Source organism: Pagrus pagrus, assembly GCF_965226575.1.
Source record: "Pagrus pagrus genome assembly, chromosome: 22".
Classification (NCBI taxonomy): domain Eukaryota; kingdom Metazoa; phylum Chordata; class Actinopteri; order Spariformes; family Sparidae; genus Pagrus; species Pagrus pagrus.
This window is the reverse complement of record NC_140204.1, coordinates 12,240,919-12,254,529: the sequence shown is the minus strand read 5'-3', so window position 1 is coordinate 12,254,529 and position 13,611 is coordinate 12,240,919. Positions and strand designations below refer to the sequence as shown.

General features: G+C 45.0%; 1 protein-coding gene across 3 annotated transcripts in view; it reads left to right on the top strand.

Moving 5' to 3' along the window:
* Positions 1–1,555: 1,555 nt before the first annotated feature.
* chd3 (chromodomain helicase DNA binding protein 3) overlaps positions 1,556–13,611 on the top strand; it is a 41,484-nt gene continuing 29,428 nt past the window's right edge. For 2 of the 3 annotated variants that reach the window (XM_084343872.1, XM_084343871.1), the window contains exons 1-16: positions 1,556–1,952; positions 4,469–4,596; positions 4,702–4,890; positions 5,022–5,149; positions 7,140–7,378; positions 7,636–7,769; positions 7,902–8,037; positions 8,227–8,402; positions 9,338–9,607; positions 9,894–10,097; positions 10,671–10,894; positions 11,275–11,406; positions 11,585–11,684; positions 12,027–12,218; positions 12,320–12,520; positions 13,009–13,146. In XM_084343872.1, the coding sequence (XP_084199998.1) occupies positions 1,787–1,952; positions 4,469–4,596; positions 4,702–4,890; positions 5,022–5,149; positions 7,140–7,378; positions 7,636–7,769; positions 7,902–8,037; positions 8,227–8,402; positions 9,338–9,607; positions 9,894–10,097; positions 10,671–10,894; positions 11,275–11,406; positions 11,585–11,684; positions 12,027–12,218; positions 12,320–12,520; positions 13,009–13,146 (2,757 nt within the window). In that variant the 5' untranslated portion in view covers positions 1,556–1,786. The remainder of the gene's footprint in view (positions 1,953–4,468; positions 4,597–4,701; positions 4,891–5,021; positions 5,150–7,139; positions 7,379–7,635; positions 7,770–7,901; positions 8,038–8,226; positions 8,403–9,337; positions 9,608–9,893; positions 10,098–10,670; positions 10,895–11,274; positions 11,407–11,584; positions 11,685–12,026; positions 12,219–12,319; positions 12,521–13,008; positions 13,147–13,611) is intronic. The other variant, XM_084343873.1, reaches the window with a different exon arrangement.

Here is a 13,611-nt window from a genome sequence, read left to right as displayed (position 1 = left end):
AAACTGAAGCAATTAAAATTCAGCCATAATTAATTAATTTGTGTTGTTTTTACCTGTGCATTTCCAACCGTGGTATGTCATATTGTCTTCAGTGAAATAGATTCACCTCTAAGACATGACACGGTTGTCATCAGTGAATAAAATTGCACAGAAAAACATCTCGACAAAGGTTACTAAATAAAAAAAAGGCTCCAGAAGATCTGAGCAAATAAGATTTTCTTGAAAAATTCAACTACATTTCCAAGGTCAAGACTGAACCTTCAGCTCAGGTTGAATGAAACGAAGAGCGTATTATCGCCTGTGACCAAAAGTGGCTGAGGTATCCCAGTGATTCATGGCATTAAAGGCCTCTTACTACCAATAAACGGGCATTTTCAGCATCAAGGGGTTAAAAACTAAATGCTTTGCTGCAAAAAATGCAATTAAATCGAGGCTGCGTGCAGTGTTAAAACACATTTCTTTTAAACACATGGCTTATCTGTGTGTGTGTGTGTGTGTGCAAAACGCTCTGACATTTCAATCCACTGCAAACCTTTCTTCGTATTCTCTCCGTATAGCTGTGCCAGTCCCTCCTGCCTGACCCCTGTTATTTTCGCTGCAAGGTTTTTGAATGTGAAAGGCAAATCACAATTCCTTTTGTCAAAACAAAAGTGCCCTGAGCAGCCACCGAGAGGCTGGATGGGGATGTAGGGATTCCCATGGCCTTACTGCCATCCAGTTGACACAGCCCGCTGCTTGCTCGTGCTTTTCACAGTGAGAGCTCCCAAAAACAAGAAATAAAAAATAAAAAAATGTCTTGTGTTTTGTTGCAAACCTCTGTGTTAGAGCTGGATTGTGCTCTCTGAGCTGTTTAATGTGACGCTTCATGATGAGGGGGCTACAGTTTGCACGTTCTCAATTGTTTTCATCCCCACCACAAGTAGTTAATTTTTAAGCAATACAATCTGATGTAAGTCTGGGCATGGCTGCGGCAGATTTTCCCAACCCCCCTCTCTCAATCCCTCCCCAGCACTCACACACACACACACGCACGCACACACACACACACACAAACACACACACACACACACACACACACACACACGCACGCTGCTGCTGCCGCCGCTGCTCCAAAATACTTTTTTTATACAACGGTGGGGGCTCCGGAGAGTATAAGGTGGCCATGTTTGATAGATTTGTGTCGGGCTCTGCAATGCAGAAAGCGAGAGTTGTTGCGTGTGATCTTGCAAAGTGACAGTGACACCAGGCAAGTGTGTCGGCTTCGTGACTGATCCGGACTTGGGGTGGGGGGGGGGGGAGAAAAAGAGAGGGGTGGGGGGGAGAGAGAGAGAGAGAGAGAAAAAGAGAGGAGGGGGCTGGTGGCGGCGGGTGGTGTTGGGTGGGTTGGGGAGGGGGGGCAGACAAAAAAGAAACAAACAACTAACAATGTAACTTACATGCACTCACACACCCCTTTTTTCTTGTAACAATGTGTACGTTTTTGAGGAGGGAGGGGGCGCGCGGAGGGAGACGGAGAGAGGGAGAGAGATAGAGAGAGGAGGAGGGGGGTGCGTTCTGAAATAATATAGTCAGCCATTTTTTATGTAAGGGGATTTTTTCTTATTGGGGGGGTTGTTAAAAAATAAATATAAGAGGGCGGCCATCTTTGTTGCTCTGCCTAGTGTAAAATATTTCAAAACGCCCCCCACTTTTTCCTGTGCCGATTTGAATATTAAATAAATATCACACATTCGCGCAAGATTACGCTTTTTTGGAGCACAAGGACGGATCCAATGACAGGAGTATAATGTCCTCTCCTCTCCGGTCCTGTGAGGAAGACGAGGGCATGGTGGTTAATTCCGAGGGAGGAGATTTTGATGAAGAAGACGACGACGACGGAGACCTAGACGAGAACGCAAGCGACATAAACTCGCCGGCGGCGCCTCGGGAAACTGCAACACCAGCCGCGCCAGGTACAGTAAAACAGGAGAAAAAAACTGGCGGACAAGTCGGGAGCGCGCCTCCGAAATTAAAAAAAAACACACTTATACAAGCGGGTTAAAATGCGGGGAAAGGGCACGTTGAGCCCGCAGTTTGTGCCCCCCCGGACTGGAGCTTGTCCCGGTCCGGTTCGGTACAGTAGAAAAGCAGCGAGGACGAGTCGAGTACGCGCGTACGAAATACAACTTACAAGGTTTTCCACCAAAAAAAGAGACATGTTTCACCTCCTTAAACCCGCCATACATCCTCCTAGTTATCGCACCTGGGTGCCATATTTGCAGCTACAGTAGAGCAAGCTTTGAAAACAAACTCAAAATGCTTCCCCCCCCCCCCAAAAAAAAAAAAAAAATCCACAACCCGGCATGTGTGTCCGTGTTGTTGCGGGCTACATTTTCTCCCTCACTCCACTTCCTCTTCAAGCGCCATCCCAACAAACTTTAACCCAACTTGCCACCGCTGCTTTTTCTCGTCGCATCACTCCTCCACACGGCTCCAGAAAAAAGAAAAAAAAAGGAGAAGAAAAGTTGTTTGTCCCTTAAATCCCCCGTTTGACAGCTTCTCCCTGACGTGACATGACACGAGAGATGAGAGCTCGCGGGGGTAATAAGGTCGGAGCCTGAAGGGTAAGACAGGCTGGCATAATAAACATGGAGTCCCTCTCCTGTGGCCCGAGGCTACATATATTTGATAACCATCTTCGGGAGGAGATGATGCGTGTTTTTTTCCCGCTGTGGGTGACTGTGTGAAAACCGAGGCGCGAGGCTGAAACTTGCCCCCATTGTCTCCATGACAGGTCAGAATAGGACACCGCTGCTGGTGCTGCATGCTGCTCACTTGCAGGCCAGGAAGGTGTGACTTGTTTAGCTCGCCCCTGATAGCTTAGCATAATTATCTGACTAATATTCATTACGTGTTTATTCCAACTATCTTCATTGGGTGCAGGAGTTGCTCCTCTCACAGCAGCAGTATTGATCCTGTCAGAGCACGACTGACTGGATCATGACAGGCTTGAAGTTTCTGTGTCAGAGCTGCATGTGTGGGGTTTGCAGTGAAAGTAAAGGGTGCAGAAAGTAGTGGCTGGTTAACCACACTGCAACAGTGCAAGTCAAAAATAGCAGTGCAGCAGCCTTCAGGTTGCAGTTTAGTCATAAAAGCTTTATAATAACTGTGAGCATTTTGGTTTTGGATGCAATGCAGATGTAGGGGAACAGTTTAAAGTCACAGCGCGGATGTCATAAGGGAGAAATGCGAGCTAACTCGAGATTAAAGTGTCATTTTCTACATGATGAGGCAGTGCATTGTCTTTAGTCCTAATTAGCTCGAGTCCCGGACCCGCCGCCATGCCGTGCCAGACAGATAAATTAGTGTCGGGGCTTCTCAGACGAGGACCTTAACCCCCTCACGACCTCTGCTAGAGGTGGTCGGGGTCCCGGTGTGGGAATTACACAGCGGGGGAGGAAAAAAAAAAGAAAAGGAAGTCGTTCCAGTTCACCGCACCGTCCCGCTGGCGGCCTCTGAATCACCGAGCCCTGCGTGCGTGCTGCCGCCGCCCCCGGCGTGTCTTCGGCGGCTGCGCGCTGCACGGATACGCGGGAAGCGAAGGGTTGTTTGGACGGGGTGGGAGTGAGGAGGAGGAGGAGGAGGAGGTGGTGGTGGGGACTGCTGCTGCTGCTGCTGCTGCTGGTGGTGCTAGTACTGCCACCAACAAAAGGCAGGCAGACAATAAAAAGCGACAAAATGCAGCCTATCAAACAGGCGGCTGGTTGCATGGCGGAGACCGCAGCCCGTGTTTCGGTCATGCTTTAACGCTTTGCTGCATTTTGTCCTTTGAAGCGCAGACTGCTGCTGCTGCTGCTGCTCCTCTGTGTCTCCCACTACTTCTCTTTTTTTCGACTTCAAGCCGGGTCAGGTTGCAGGTTAAATTGCTTTCCTGGTGGTTGTGATATTGCACAGGAACCGTGGGGAATAACTGGCCTGATATTTTCACATCATTTGCTGCCTGAAAGCGGAGATACAGTCATGTATTTTAGATGGAGTGTGGCTGAGAGTCCTCCATGATATGACAGGCGGGAGGTTTTTACACTGGGATGTCTATTTCCCTACATCAAAAGTTTAAAAAAACACAATAACACAGGATTTAAGTGTCCACTTCTTGACTTATCGATGCTTTTCAGCCAAAAAACACCAGCGAAAGTTTGTTTACGAAGGTGCTCACGCTAAACCAATTATCCCCATGCTATGTAACCACAAACACCAGCTGTCAAATCTACTTACAGCCCTCTGACAAACTGTATCTAATGTAGCATGTGTCACAATTCAGGCGAGGTCAGAGGTCGCCGAAGCCACCGTGGCCATAATGCAGCTTTTGTTGCGTGTAATTATGTTCAGCAGGGATTAGCCGGGCGTAGAGAAGATTATTGTTCATCTGATTCTGATAGCTGTCTTTCTTCCACGCTTCAATCTTCTGCTCTCCTCCTCCCCCCTTTAGAGGAACAGCCGGAGATATCCGACAGAGAGGTCCCTTCTAGGAAGAAAGGGCGGCCGAAGAAAAAGAAAGACGCAAAGAAGAAAGAGAAGGAGGGGAAACCTGCCAAAACAAAGAAACGGAAGAAGATTGTAAGTTTGTTAAGCCGAAATGCTTTTGATTTTTTTTTTTCCCTGACTTCATTAGACCATCTTTTGTTATTTTTCTGATGTCATCCTCTCTCGTCTTCTCTCCAGGAAAGCGATGTAGACAGAGATTCAGACAGAGAGAGAGACTATGGCGAGAACTCGGACAGCATTGCCAGCGACTATGGATCCGGAGAGAAGAAGAAAAAGAAGAAACATAAAGAAAGGAAAGAGAAGAAAACCAAGAAGAAGAAAAAAGACGATGGGGACCGAGACAGCAGTCAGGAGGAAACGACAAAGGTAAAGCACCTGAAGTCAAGTGTTGTCTTGTTCTGGTTGTGTATTGTGACATAGCCTTAAAAATAGCCTTATCTCCTTGTCAGTCCACCCTTATCTGATCTGTTATCTCTCTGTTCTGATTCTCTCCTCAGCAACCGATAGAGCAGAAGACCTCGGCCCAGCTGGCGAAGGAGTGGGGTCTGGAGGATGTTGATCATACCTTCACGGAGGAGGACTACAGGGAACTCACAAACTATAAAGCCTTCAGCCAGTTCATGAGGTACTGAACCTTCTTGTTTGCACGTGGTGTTGATGTGGACTGCTGGCAAACATCACGAAACATTTGTCGAAGCAAAAAACAATGTTCAGGGTTTCGAGCCTTACACCAAAAGTTCCTGTGCTTTTGGAAAGTGTACGCGGCGTTGGCTCAGTGATGGTGTTTTAGCCACAGTTCTTTAAATTCTCATTTTTTTCCAGAGTTTGCTTGCGTGTCAGTACCAGTTTTAACAGTAGTACGATGTGGTGTTAATAAAGTCTGTGAGTTGCCCAGAGGAGACAGTTGTGGCTTGAACCCTTTCAAAAGGATTGGAAGGAATTACAGAAGTGTTTAGTTTAGAAATGTTAGATGTTGAGTCTGTGATTGCGATTTCAGCTATTGGTAATGACAAAGTGGTGACTCATGTACTTGTACGCACTGGGTGCAAGATTCACGTGAATGCAATCTCACAAGAAATGCCCAGTTTTGGAGCGTGAGCTTGGTTACTGTTGAAAGTATGTTCTTCAGAATCAGAATCTGCTTTATTGACCAAGTGTACGAAGAATGCGTCTGTGTCAGCCAGTTAAGGCTTTAAAATAAACTATCTGTATCGGCCTGAAGTGTACATTCCTGCCTATGACAGGCTCAGAAGATGATGCTTTAATTAAGCGCATGTGACGTGAGCAGTAGACTAAGTAGTTCTCTTATTTTCCTCAGTGAATGTGTACATTTTTTAAAAAAGCATTGTATGTCAGCATCTGCCAGAAGGCCATCGCGATAAGAGTAGGCGTAATGATTTATGTTCATTCCACTACAGGAGAGACTTTATGTTCTCTGCAATTAGATAGAAAAAAACCCCATCTGCATTTATCTCTATTTTCTTGCTCTCATTAAACATACAGTGAAAAACAATGATGACAAAGCTGAACATGAAGCATGAGGTGAAAACAAAGATAACATAGATTTTATATAAAAAGCAACCATGAACAACAACATACAAGGTCTATATTAGAGCCTGAATGATATGTCAGTCAGCTGATATTGGCCTTTACAGATGTATTGGTTTTGGCGTATATGTTGACAGATATGTACTTTTTTTTTTTTGCAGAACATAACGTAGAAAATAATTTTATAACCGTAAAATTCCCAATGAAGTTTATCGTCATTTTGTCTCCTGCCTCAATTACATTACAAGTGTTTGATGACCACGTTTGAAAGATCGATGCAAAAGAAAATGTGTATTTGTTTGATATCTGAATTTTTGTACTCCCTAATATCGACATCGGCCCCTAAAATCCAGTCCAGGTTGGGCTGTAGTCTACATACAAGTCAAACTTTGTCTGTAAATTGTAAAGAGGAATACAATAATGGAAGAGAACAAAGAGTGCTGGGAGAAATATTGAATTATTAATGTAAAAGGTTACTTGATATAGAAGAAGTGGTTGGATATGTGCAGTATATGCATGTATACATTGTGACTATATACAGTATATACAGCTTTGATTTATAATTGATGATGATGGTATGTAGATATTAAAGGCAGACCAGCCTTCCTCTACACTCCACAACACGTGTCCACAGTGAGACTACAGGCAGCGTATTAACACAGAAACAAGAGCACCTGTATTATTACCTGCCTCTGTCGTCCTGTGGCAGCTGTGACTTTATCATCTCGGATAGTTGTTCTTCTCAGGTAGCAGTGCTGTCAGTGTGTCAGTGGCAGCCTGAGCCTCGGCCCCTGTGGCTGACTCATACCTGCTCCGACTCTGATAACATGAAGTATTACATTATGTCCACAGCATGAGTATGTTGGGAAGTTATCTGGCTGTCAGACAGAGCTGTACTCTCCTCAGCCGCATTGTCCCTGTTGTTCAGCTATAGCAATATTTTTGGCAAATACTGCAGATTGTATATACAAGCCATTCCTGTGACTTAAAGATATAAATATGACTGATAGCCACAAAAAATTGCACTGAAAAGTCATTTTTAATAATCCTAACCATCTCGTCCTTAGGCCGATGATAGCCAAGAAGAACCCCAAGATCCCCATGTCAAAGATGATGACCATCCTGGGGGCCAAGTGGAGGGAGTTCAGCTCCAACAACCCCTTCAAGGGCAACTCTGCTGCCGTCGCAGCAGCTGCTGCGGCTGCCGCGATCGCTGTCGCCGAGCAGGTCTCCGCAGCGACCGCCTCGCCCGAGCCGCCGCTGCAGCCTCCGCCGATCAGGAAGGCCAAGACGAAAGAGGGCAAAGGTCAGTTGTCGGTACTCCTTCTCCTGTACCCTTTTGGCTTTTGTGTCAGTTCTGACTGTTTGTAATCCAGTGAAGCAGACATAGATAGAATAAATAGCGCACACGACACAACAAATGTCATCTTTTAAGACGTTCTGATGTCTTGTGAACAGCTGTTGTTTGCTTATCTTGTAGTTTCAATGCTAATATAAGACACTAACCGTACTCCTTTGCCAAAACACTAGCTATACACACTGTACTTGATCTTATCCATCCAGGCCCTGGCTATAAGAAGCGCAGTAAAAGTCCTCGAGTGCCAGACAAGAAAAAAGCAGCAGCAAAGGCTAAAAAGATGGCGCCCATTCGGATCAAACTGTCGCCTATAGGTGCCAAGAGAAAGAAGAGTTGCTCAGTGAGTACAAAGCCTCAGCACGCTCCCACTTTGTCTTAATTCCAACATCTTGTATCTGTTTTTGTTAATTGTTGTGCCCTTTTTCCGTCTTTTCCCCACTTTCTTCCTTGACCCGTCCTTGTTCCCTGTCAGAGCGACGATCTGGATGAGGATGAGTCCGAGCAGGAGGACTCAAGCGTCCACAGCTCCTCGGTTCGCTCAGACAGCTCCGGCCGTGTCAAGAAGAACAAGCGAGGACGGCCGGCCAAGAAGAAGAAGAAAACTGCCGGTGAGCAGCAACTTCCTGTTATAGGTTCAATATATTTTTATAAATATGTCCTGTGTTTAATTCAGTTTTTGAAAATGCAACCGACAGAGCTTGTGCTACATTTCAGACACTAAGAATATTATCTGCTGTTTTCAGTCTCAAACACTTTTCAGACACGTTGTGTTGTGTTTGTTGTCTCGCCCCCTCCAGTCCCAGGCGAAGAGGAAGGAGACGGCTACGAGACGGATCACCAGGACTACTGCGAGGTGTGTCAGCAGGGTGGAGAGATCATCCTGTGCGACACTTGTCCTCGAGCTTACCACCTCGTCTGTCTAGAGCCCGAGCTGGACAAGGCCCCTGAGGGCAAGTGGAGCTGTCCACACTGCGTGAGTACCTCTCTGCTCCTGCTTTCTTTGTATGATTCTGCTCAGCGTCCTCATTTATCTGCAAGCGACACATCTACTTGGCAAACCTGAGTGAAAAAAAAAAAACGGTTAAAAGTGGTTTTGTTTTTACTTGCTTGGAGCACAAGATGAATAGAGGCTTTGTAGCTGCATCGAGAGTCTCAGTGGAGAGCTGGCAGACACAGTCCTGCCCAGACAAAGACAGATACCTGAAGTGGAGCTGTGGGTGTAGATCTATTCAGTAATGTCACAATTAAAACTCAGTGCTCATTTTTTGGGCTACCATGACACTGTGAACTGTTTTTTTCTCTTCAGGAAAGCCACTGACAGTCTTTTAAGCCACTGTGTGCAGAACTTCATGTCATTATCGCAGCTTTCAGACTTTTTGTTGGAAAATGATCTCATCACTGTGAAAATCGGGACAGTCTTTGGATAGTTGTACAGTATGTGTTGCTTTCAGGCGTTCATTCTCGGCGTCCCCTGTTTGGATCTGTGCGAATTTTACATGGACTGCCCAGGAGTTTATGGTTTCAAGCCTTCTTCAGCACTGCACGATGTTTGTTTTGTTAATTATGGTCCCATTTAGAGAAAAAATAGATGATAAAGCAGGGTATGCTTTAGGGCATGACTACCTTGTGATTGATTGGTACAACCGTGGCAGTCGTCCATCAGGATGGAGGTGTTGTAATGCGTATGCTCCCCAGCTCCTTTGTCTCGACCAAACAGTAGTTCACGAACCCATGGGTGACGCCAGGACAGGTTTATTGTACTCAAGTCTGGGCATTGATCAGCTTCATTTTCAGTTGAGGCTTCACTCAAAGTCGATAAGAAATCGTAGCCATGACCTGGCTCCGCCGTGACTGTTAATTCTGTCAGATTTAATTGCAAAGTCATACAATCAAGTGTTTTCTTTGCAGGAAAAAGAAGGAATCCAGTGGGAAGCAAAGGACGAGGACTTTGAGGATTTCGAGGAGGACAGCGAGGACAGAGTGATATCTGAGGTCGGGATCGGGGTTCCCACTGGGGCGGAGGAGGAGGATGACGACCACATGGAGTTCTGTCGGGTGTGCAAAGACGGAGGCGAGCTGTTGTGCTGCGACACCTGCACCTCCTCCTACCACATCCACTGTCTAAACCCACCGCTGCCAGAGATCCCCAATGGAGAGTGGCTGTGTCCACGATGCACAGTGAGAAGCTTCTGTTTTATTTTATTGCCGTTGCTATCTAATTTCACAGAATCCCTGTGTGACCTAATAACAATAATTGTGCCTCCCAGGGTCTTGCAACACTTCCTTTAAAGTCTCTATTTCATTAGAAAAAGCGCAACATGTCTGGCTCTGTGTCAGGCACAGAGGTATCAAACAGACTCAGCTGTGTGTGATTGAATGAATAGCTTGAGTCCTATCCAAGCGTGTGCCTGCTGGATCAGTACAGACTTCCGAGGATTAACTAGTGAGCGTATTCCCCCTCTAGTGTCCGCCAATCAAAGGACGTGTCCAGAAGATCCTCCACTGGCGATGGGGTGAACCTCCAGCGCCCATCCCCGTTCCTCCAGCTCCTGATGCCGCACCTGACGCCCCCCTGCCGCCACCCATGAAGGGCAGAGCTGAGAGGGAGTTCTTTGTCAAGTTGACCGGGCAGTCCTACTGGCACTGTACCTGGATCACTGAGCTGCAGGTGAGAGAGGAAAGCTCAATGGAGGGATGGATGTAAGGTGATGTTAAAGTGATGTCTTCCATCTGTTCTTTTATTTTGGAAACTTTTTCAGTCATTAAAGATGCAATATTTAAGAATTCGAAGCACCACATCACCAGAGTAACCGCTAACTGTTGCAAACTGGCATTAGCTAGTTAGCACAGTTAGCCGTGCAGCTAGCGGTGCTGTTAGCTGACTCTACCTGACTGGCAGTTGGATGTAACAGGGGAGTGTTAGTGTTGTCTACTTTCGGACTATCACCTCTTGAGGCACAAAGTGGCTTGGGGCTAGCTGGTTAGCATGTCATCTTCAATAGATATCTCTGCAACTGTTATTTCTTAACATGTCTGTTAGTTTTGGTTCAATATTTTAAACAAAAATTCTTGTATATTGCACCTTTAAATGTTATACAGTATGTCCTTAAAGAATACACACTATAGAGATAGACACTTGATATGAATAACAAGCGAGAATTGCTTAAAATCTAGCTACCTTTAGTCACTGCTTCGGACTGACTTGGAGAAAAATCATTATCTTCTTCCTTCCTTCTTCCAGTTGGAGATCTTCCACTCAGTGATGTACAGAAACTACCAGAGGAAGACTGACATGGACGAACCTCCAAGCCTTGATTACGGTTCAGGCGGAGAGGACGAGAACGGAGTGGGAAAGAGCGAGAAGAGGAGGGCCAAGGACCCCCAGTACGCCATCCTGGAAGACAAGTACTACAAATATGGCATCAAGCCTGAGTGGATGATGATCCACCGCATCATCAACCACAGGTGAGTCTGCTTGTGTGTGGTCATGCAGTGTCTGGTCTTGTCGAATGCTATTTCATTACTTTTTCTTGGCTTCATTTCCTGAGTGTATTGTCATTGAATTGTGTGAACACACCTGTGTTCCTCTTACACTAAACTATTTCCACATTCTTCAACATAGAAACTTCATTTAAACATCAAGTGTTGAGCACAATTAGGAGATTTTTGCTTGTACTTTTGGTGTTTATACCTCTAATATTCATCTTTTTGGGGTTATTTTCCTGCCATATAAATGAAAGAATGGATATATTCAGAGTTAGAGTTGATGACATCACACACAGAGTGGGATTACGGTGTTAAACTATTGTATACAATGTCTCTGTACTGTATGTGTCTCCTGCCAGTGTGGATAAGAAGGGGATGTACCACTACCTGGTCAAATGGAGAGACCTGACCTACGACCAGTGTACCTGGGAGAGAGATGACCTGGAAATCCCTGACTTTGCAATTTACAAGGGCAACTACTGGAGGCACAGGTAGGACCTGTTGGAGACATGTTTCACCTCCACTGACTTTATTATGAAAAAACAACATTAAATATTTTTGACTGGCACAAGCAACAGGTGCTCTGGCTACACACTCATCACTCACATTCACATATCTTGTCTGTTTACGTTCTTGATATTGACTCAGCGATGTCTTGCTGTCCAACAGAGACACAATAATGAAAGAGGACCCAGACAAACCCAGGAGGATGAGGAGCAAGAACCAGGAGGAGGGTGAAGAGGAGTCTCCTGCCTCACCGGTCACTGATGTGAGTTAACTGTAGCTTTAGTTTCGGTATCATTAAGTCTGATTTATAGTTACTTCATGTCTGTATTTTACACCAAATCTCACTGCGAGATGCATGTTTTTTGTTGCTGACTCTGGAGCTTTGTATGTTGGTACAGTCATGTTTTAAAAGAGAGCCCAGTGCTTTTTAAAAAAGGCAGGACATTATTTTTAACGTTTTAAATGTACTTATCTTTACGCAAACTAATCTTGCTACTATTAAAACTTCTGACGCTGGAATAACTAAAATTAAAAATTGAATTTAACTTTCCCAATCGTTTTTTTTCAAATCCCTCCTTTGTCTTCTCTTCTTTTGTTCTCCTAGCCGACGATAAAATACGAGGAACAGCCAGACTTTGTCACATCAACAGGTGGGACGCTGCACCTGTACCAGCTGGAGGGTCTGAACTGGCTTCGGTTTTCCTGGGCTCAGGGCACAGACACCATCCTGGCAGATGAGATGGGCCTTGGCAAGACCATCCAGACCATCGTCTTCCTCTACTCACTCTTCAAAGAGGTACTGGAGCCCCTCGGTCCTATTATTGTCTTGTTTCACCTCCTGGTGAAGGCCAACACTGACAGATTGTATGAATTATTCATCCCTCCCTTCCACCGTAGGGTCACACTAAGGGTCCGTTCCTGGTCAGCGCTCCGCTCTCCACCATCATCAACTGGGAGAGGGAGTTTGAGATGTGGGCGCCCGACTTCTACGTGGTGACGTACACGGGAGACAAGGACAGCAGAGCCATCATCAGGGAGAACGAGTTCTCATTTGACGACACGGCTGTCAAAGGAGGGAAGAAGGCCTTCAAACTGAGGGTGAGGAGAAGAGAGGGGAGGTGTGGACGGGAGAGTGAAAAATAGATGTGTGTTATCCAGGGTGGGATGGTTCAGCACTTTGTTTTCAGTGGGATTGTGTTGTAATTGTATCATATCGTCTAATTGTTTTGTACATTTTATGATCATTTCTGGCAAAATGTAACTCAAGAATTACAGTTGATGGTTTTGATTTGATGTAATGCCTAACAGTCGAAATATATATTGTCATATGTACTGATTCAAACCACATTGCCCGGCCAAAATGTTTTCATCATCCCCTACAGAAGCCCTTCAGGGACATTTGACTATTCTTTTTAAATTCTTTCGCCAAATTTAAACCTTAAATCCATCATAACCGTTGAAATCTCACACAAAACCTTTGTTTGGAGTTGCAGAATTATCTGTACACACAAATAGCATTAAATGTTAACTATCATAATATAAAATCTATGTATATAATATATTGTTTCCTTCTTATCTTCCTGCAGAGAGAAGCTCCCATCAAATTCCACGTGCTGCTGACCTCCTACGAGTTGGTGACCATCGACCAGACGGCGCTCAAGTCCATCGACTGGGCCTGTCTGGTGGTGGACGAGGCTCACCGCCTGAAGAACAACCAGTCAAAGGTACTGAAGCTTCTGTGTGTGTCAGTGTTGAAGATGCGGTGAGCGACTCTGCAGAAACAAAGTTGATTATTGTTGGGTCTCATTCCCTGGTTTTATAATACAGATGAATATGTTGCATATATGATATAATTTACAAGTACAATTAGATTAGTAATGTGTTTTTGTGACATGTATTTGAGTTAAAAGAAACTCGTTATGTAATTTAATATGGAACATTTTTGATAAAGAGCCTGTAAAGTAGAAAAATAAACTTGTCAGCGGTCTCTGGTGGACAAACTGTGTAATTTTCATACAAAGCTTTTCATGTCAAGGACCGATAATAGATGCACATTAGACCATTTTCTCAGGTCAAAAGTTTTTCTAGTTAATCAAAGCTCAAACTAGAATCACTATAAAGTACAATTAATCAAAACAGTCGACCCTATTTCTTTCCTTGTTGTTCCAACTTCCAAAAAATTTGATGAA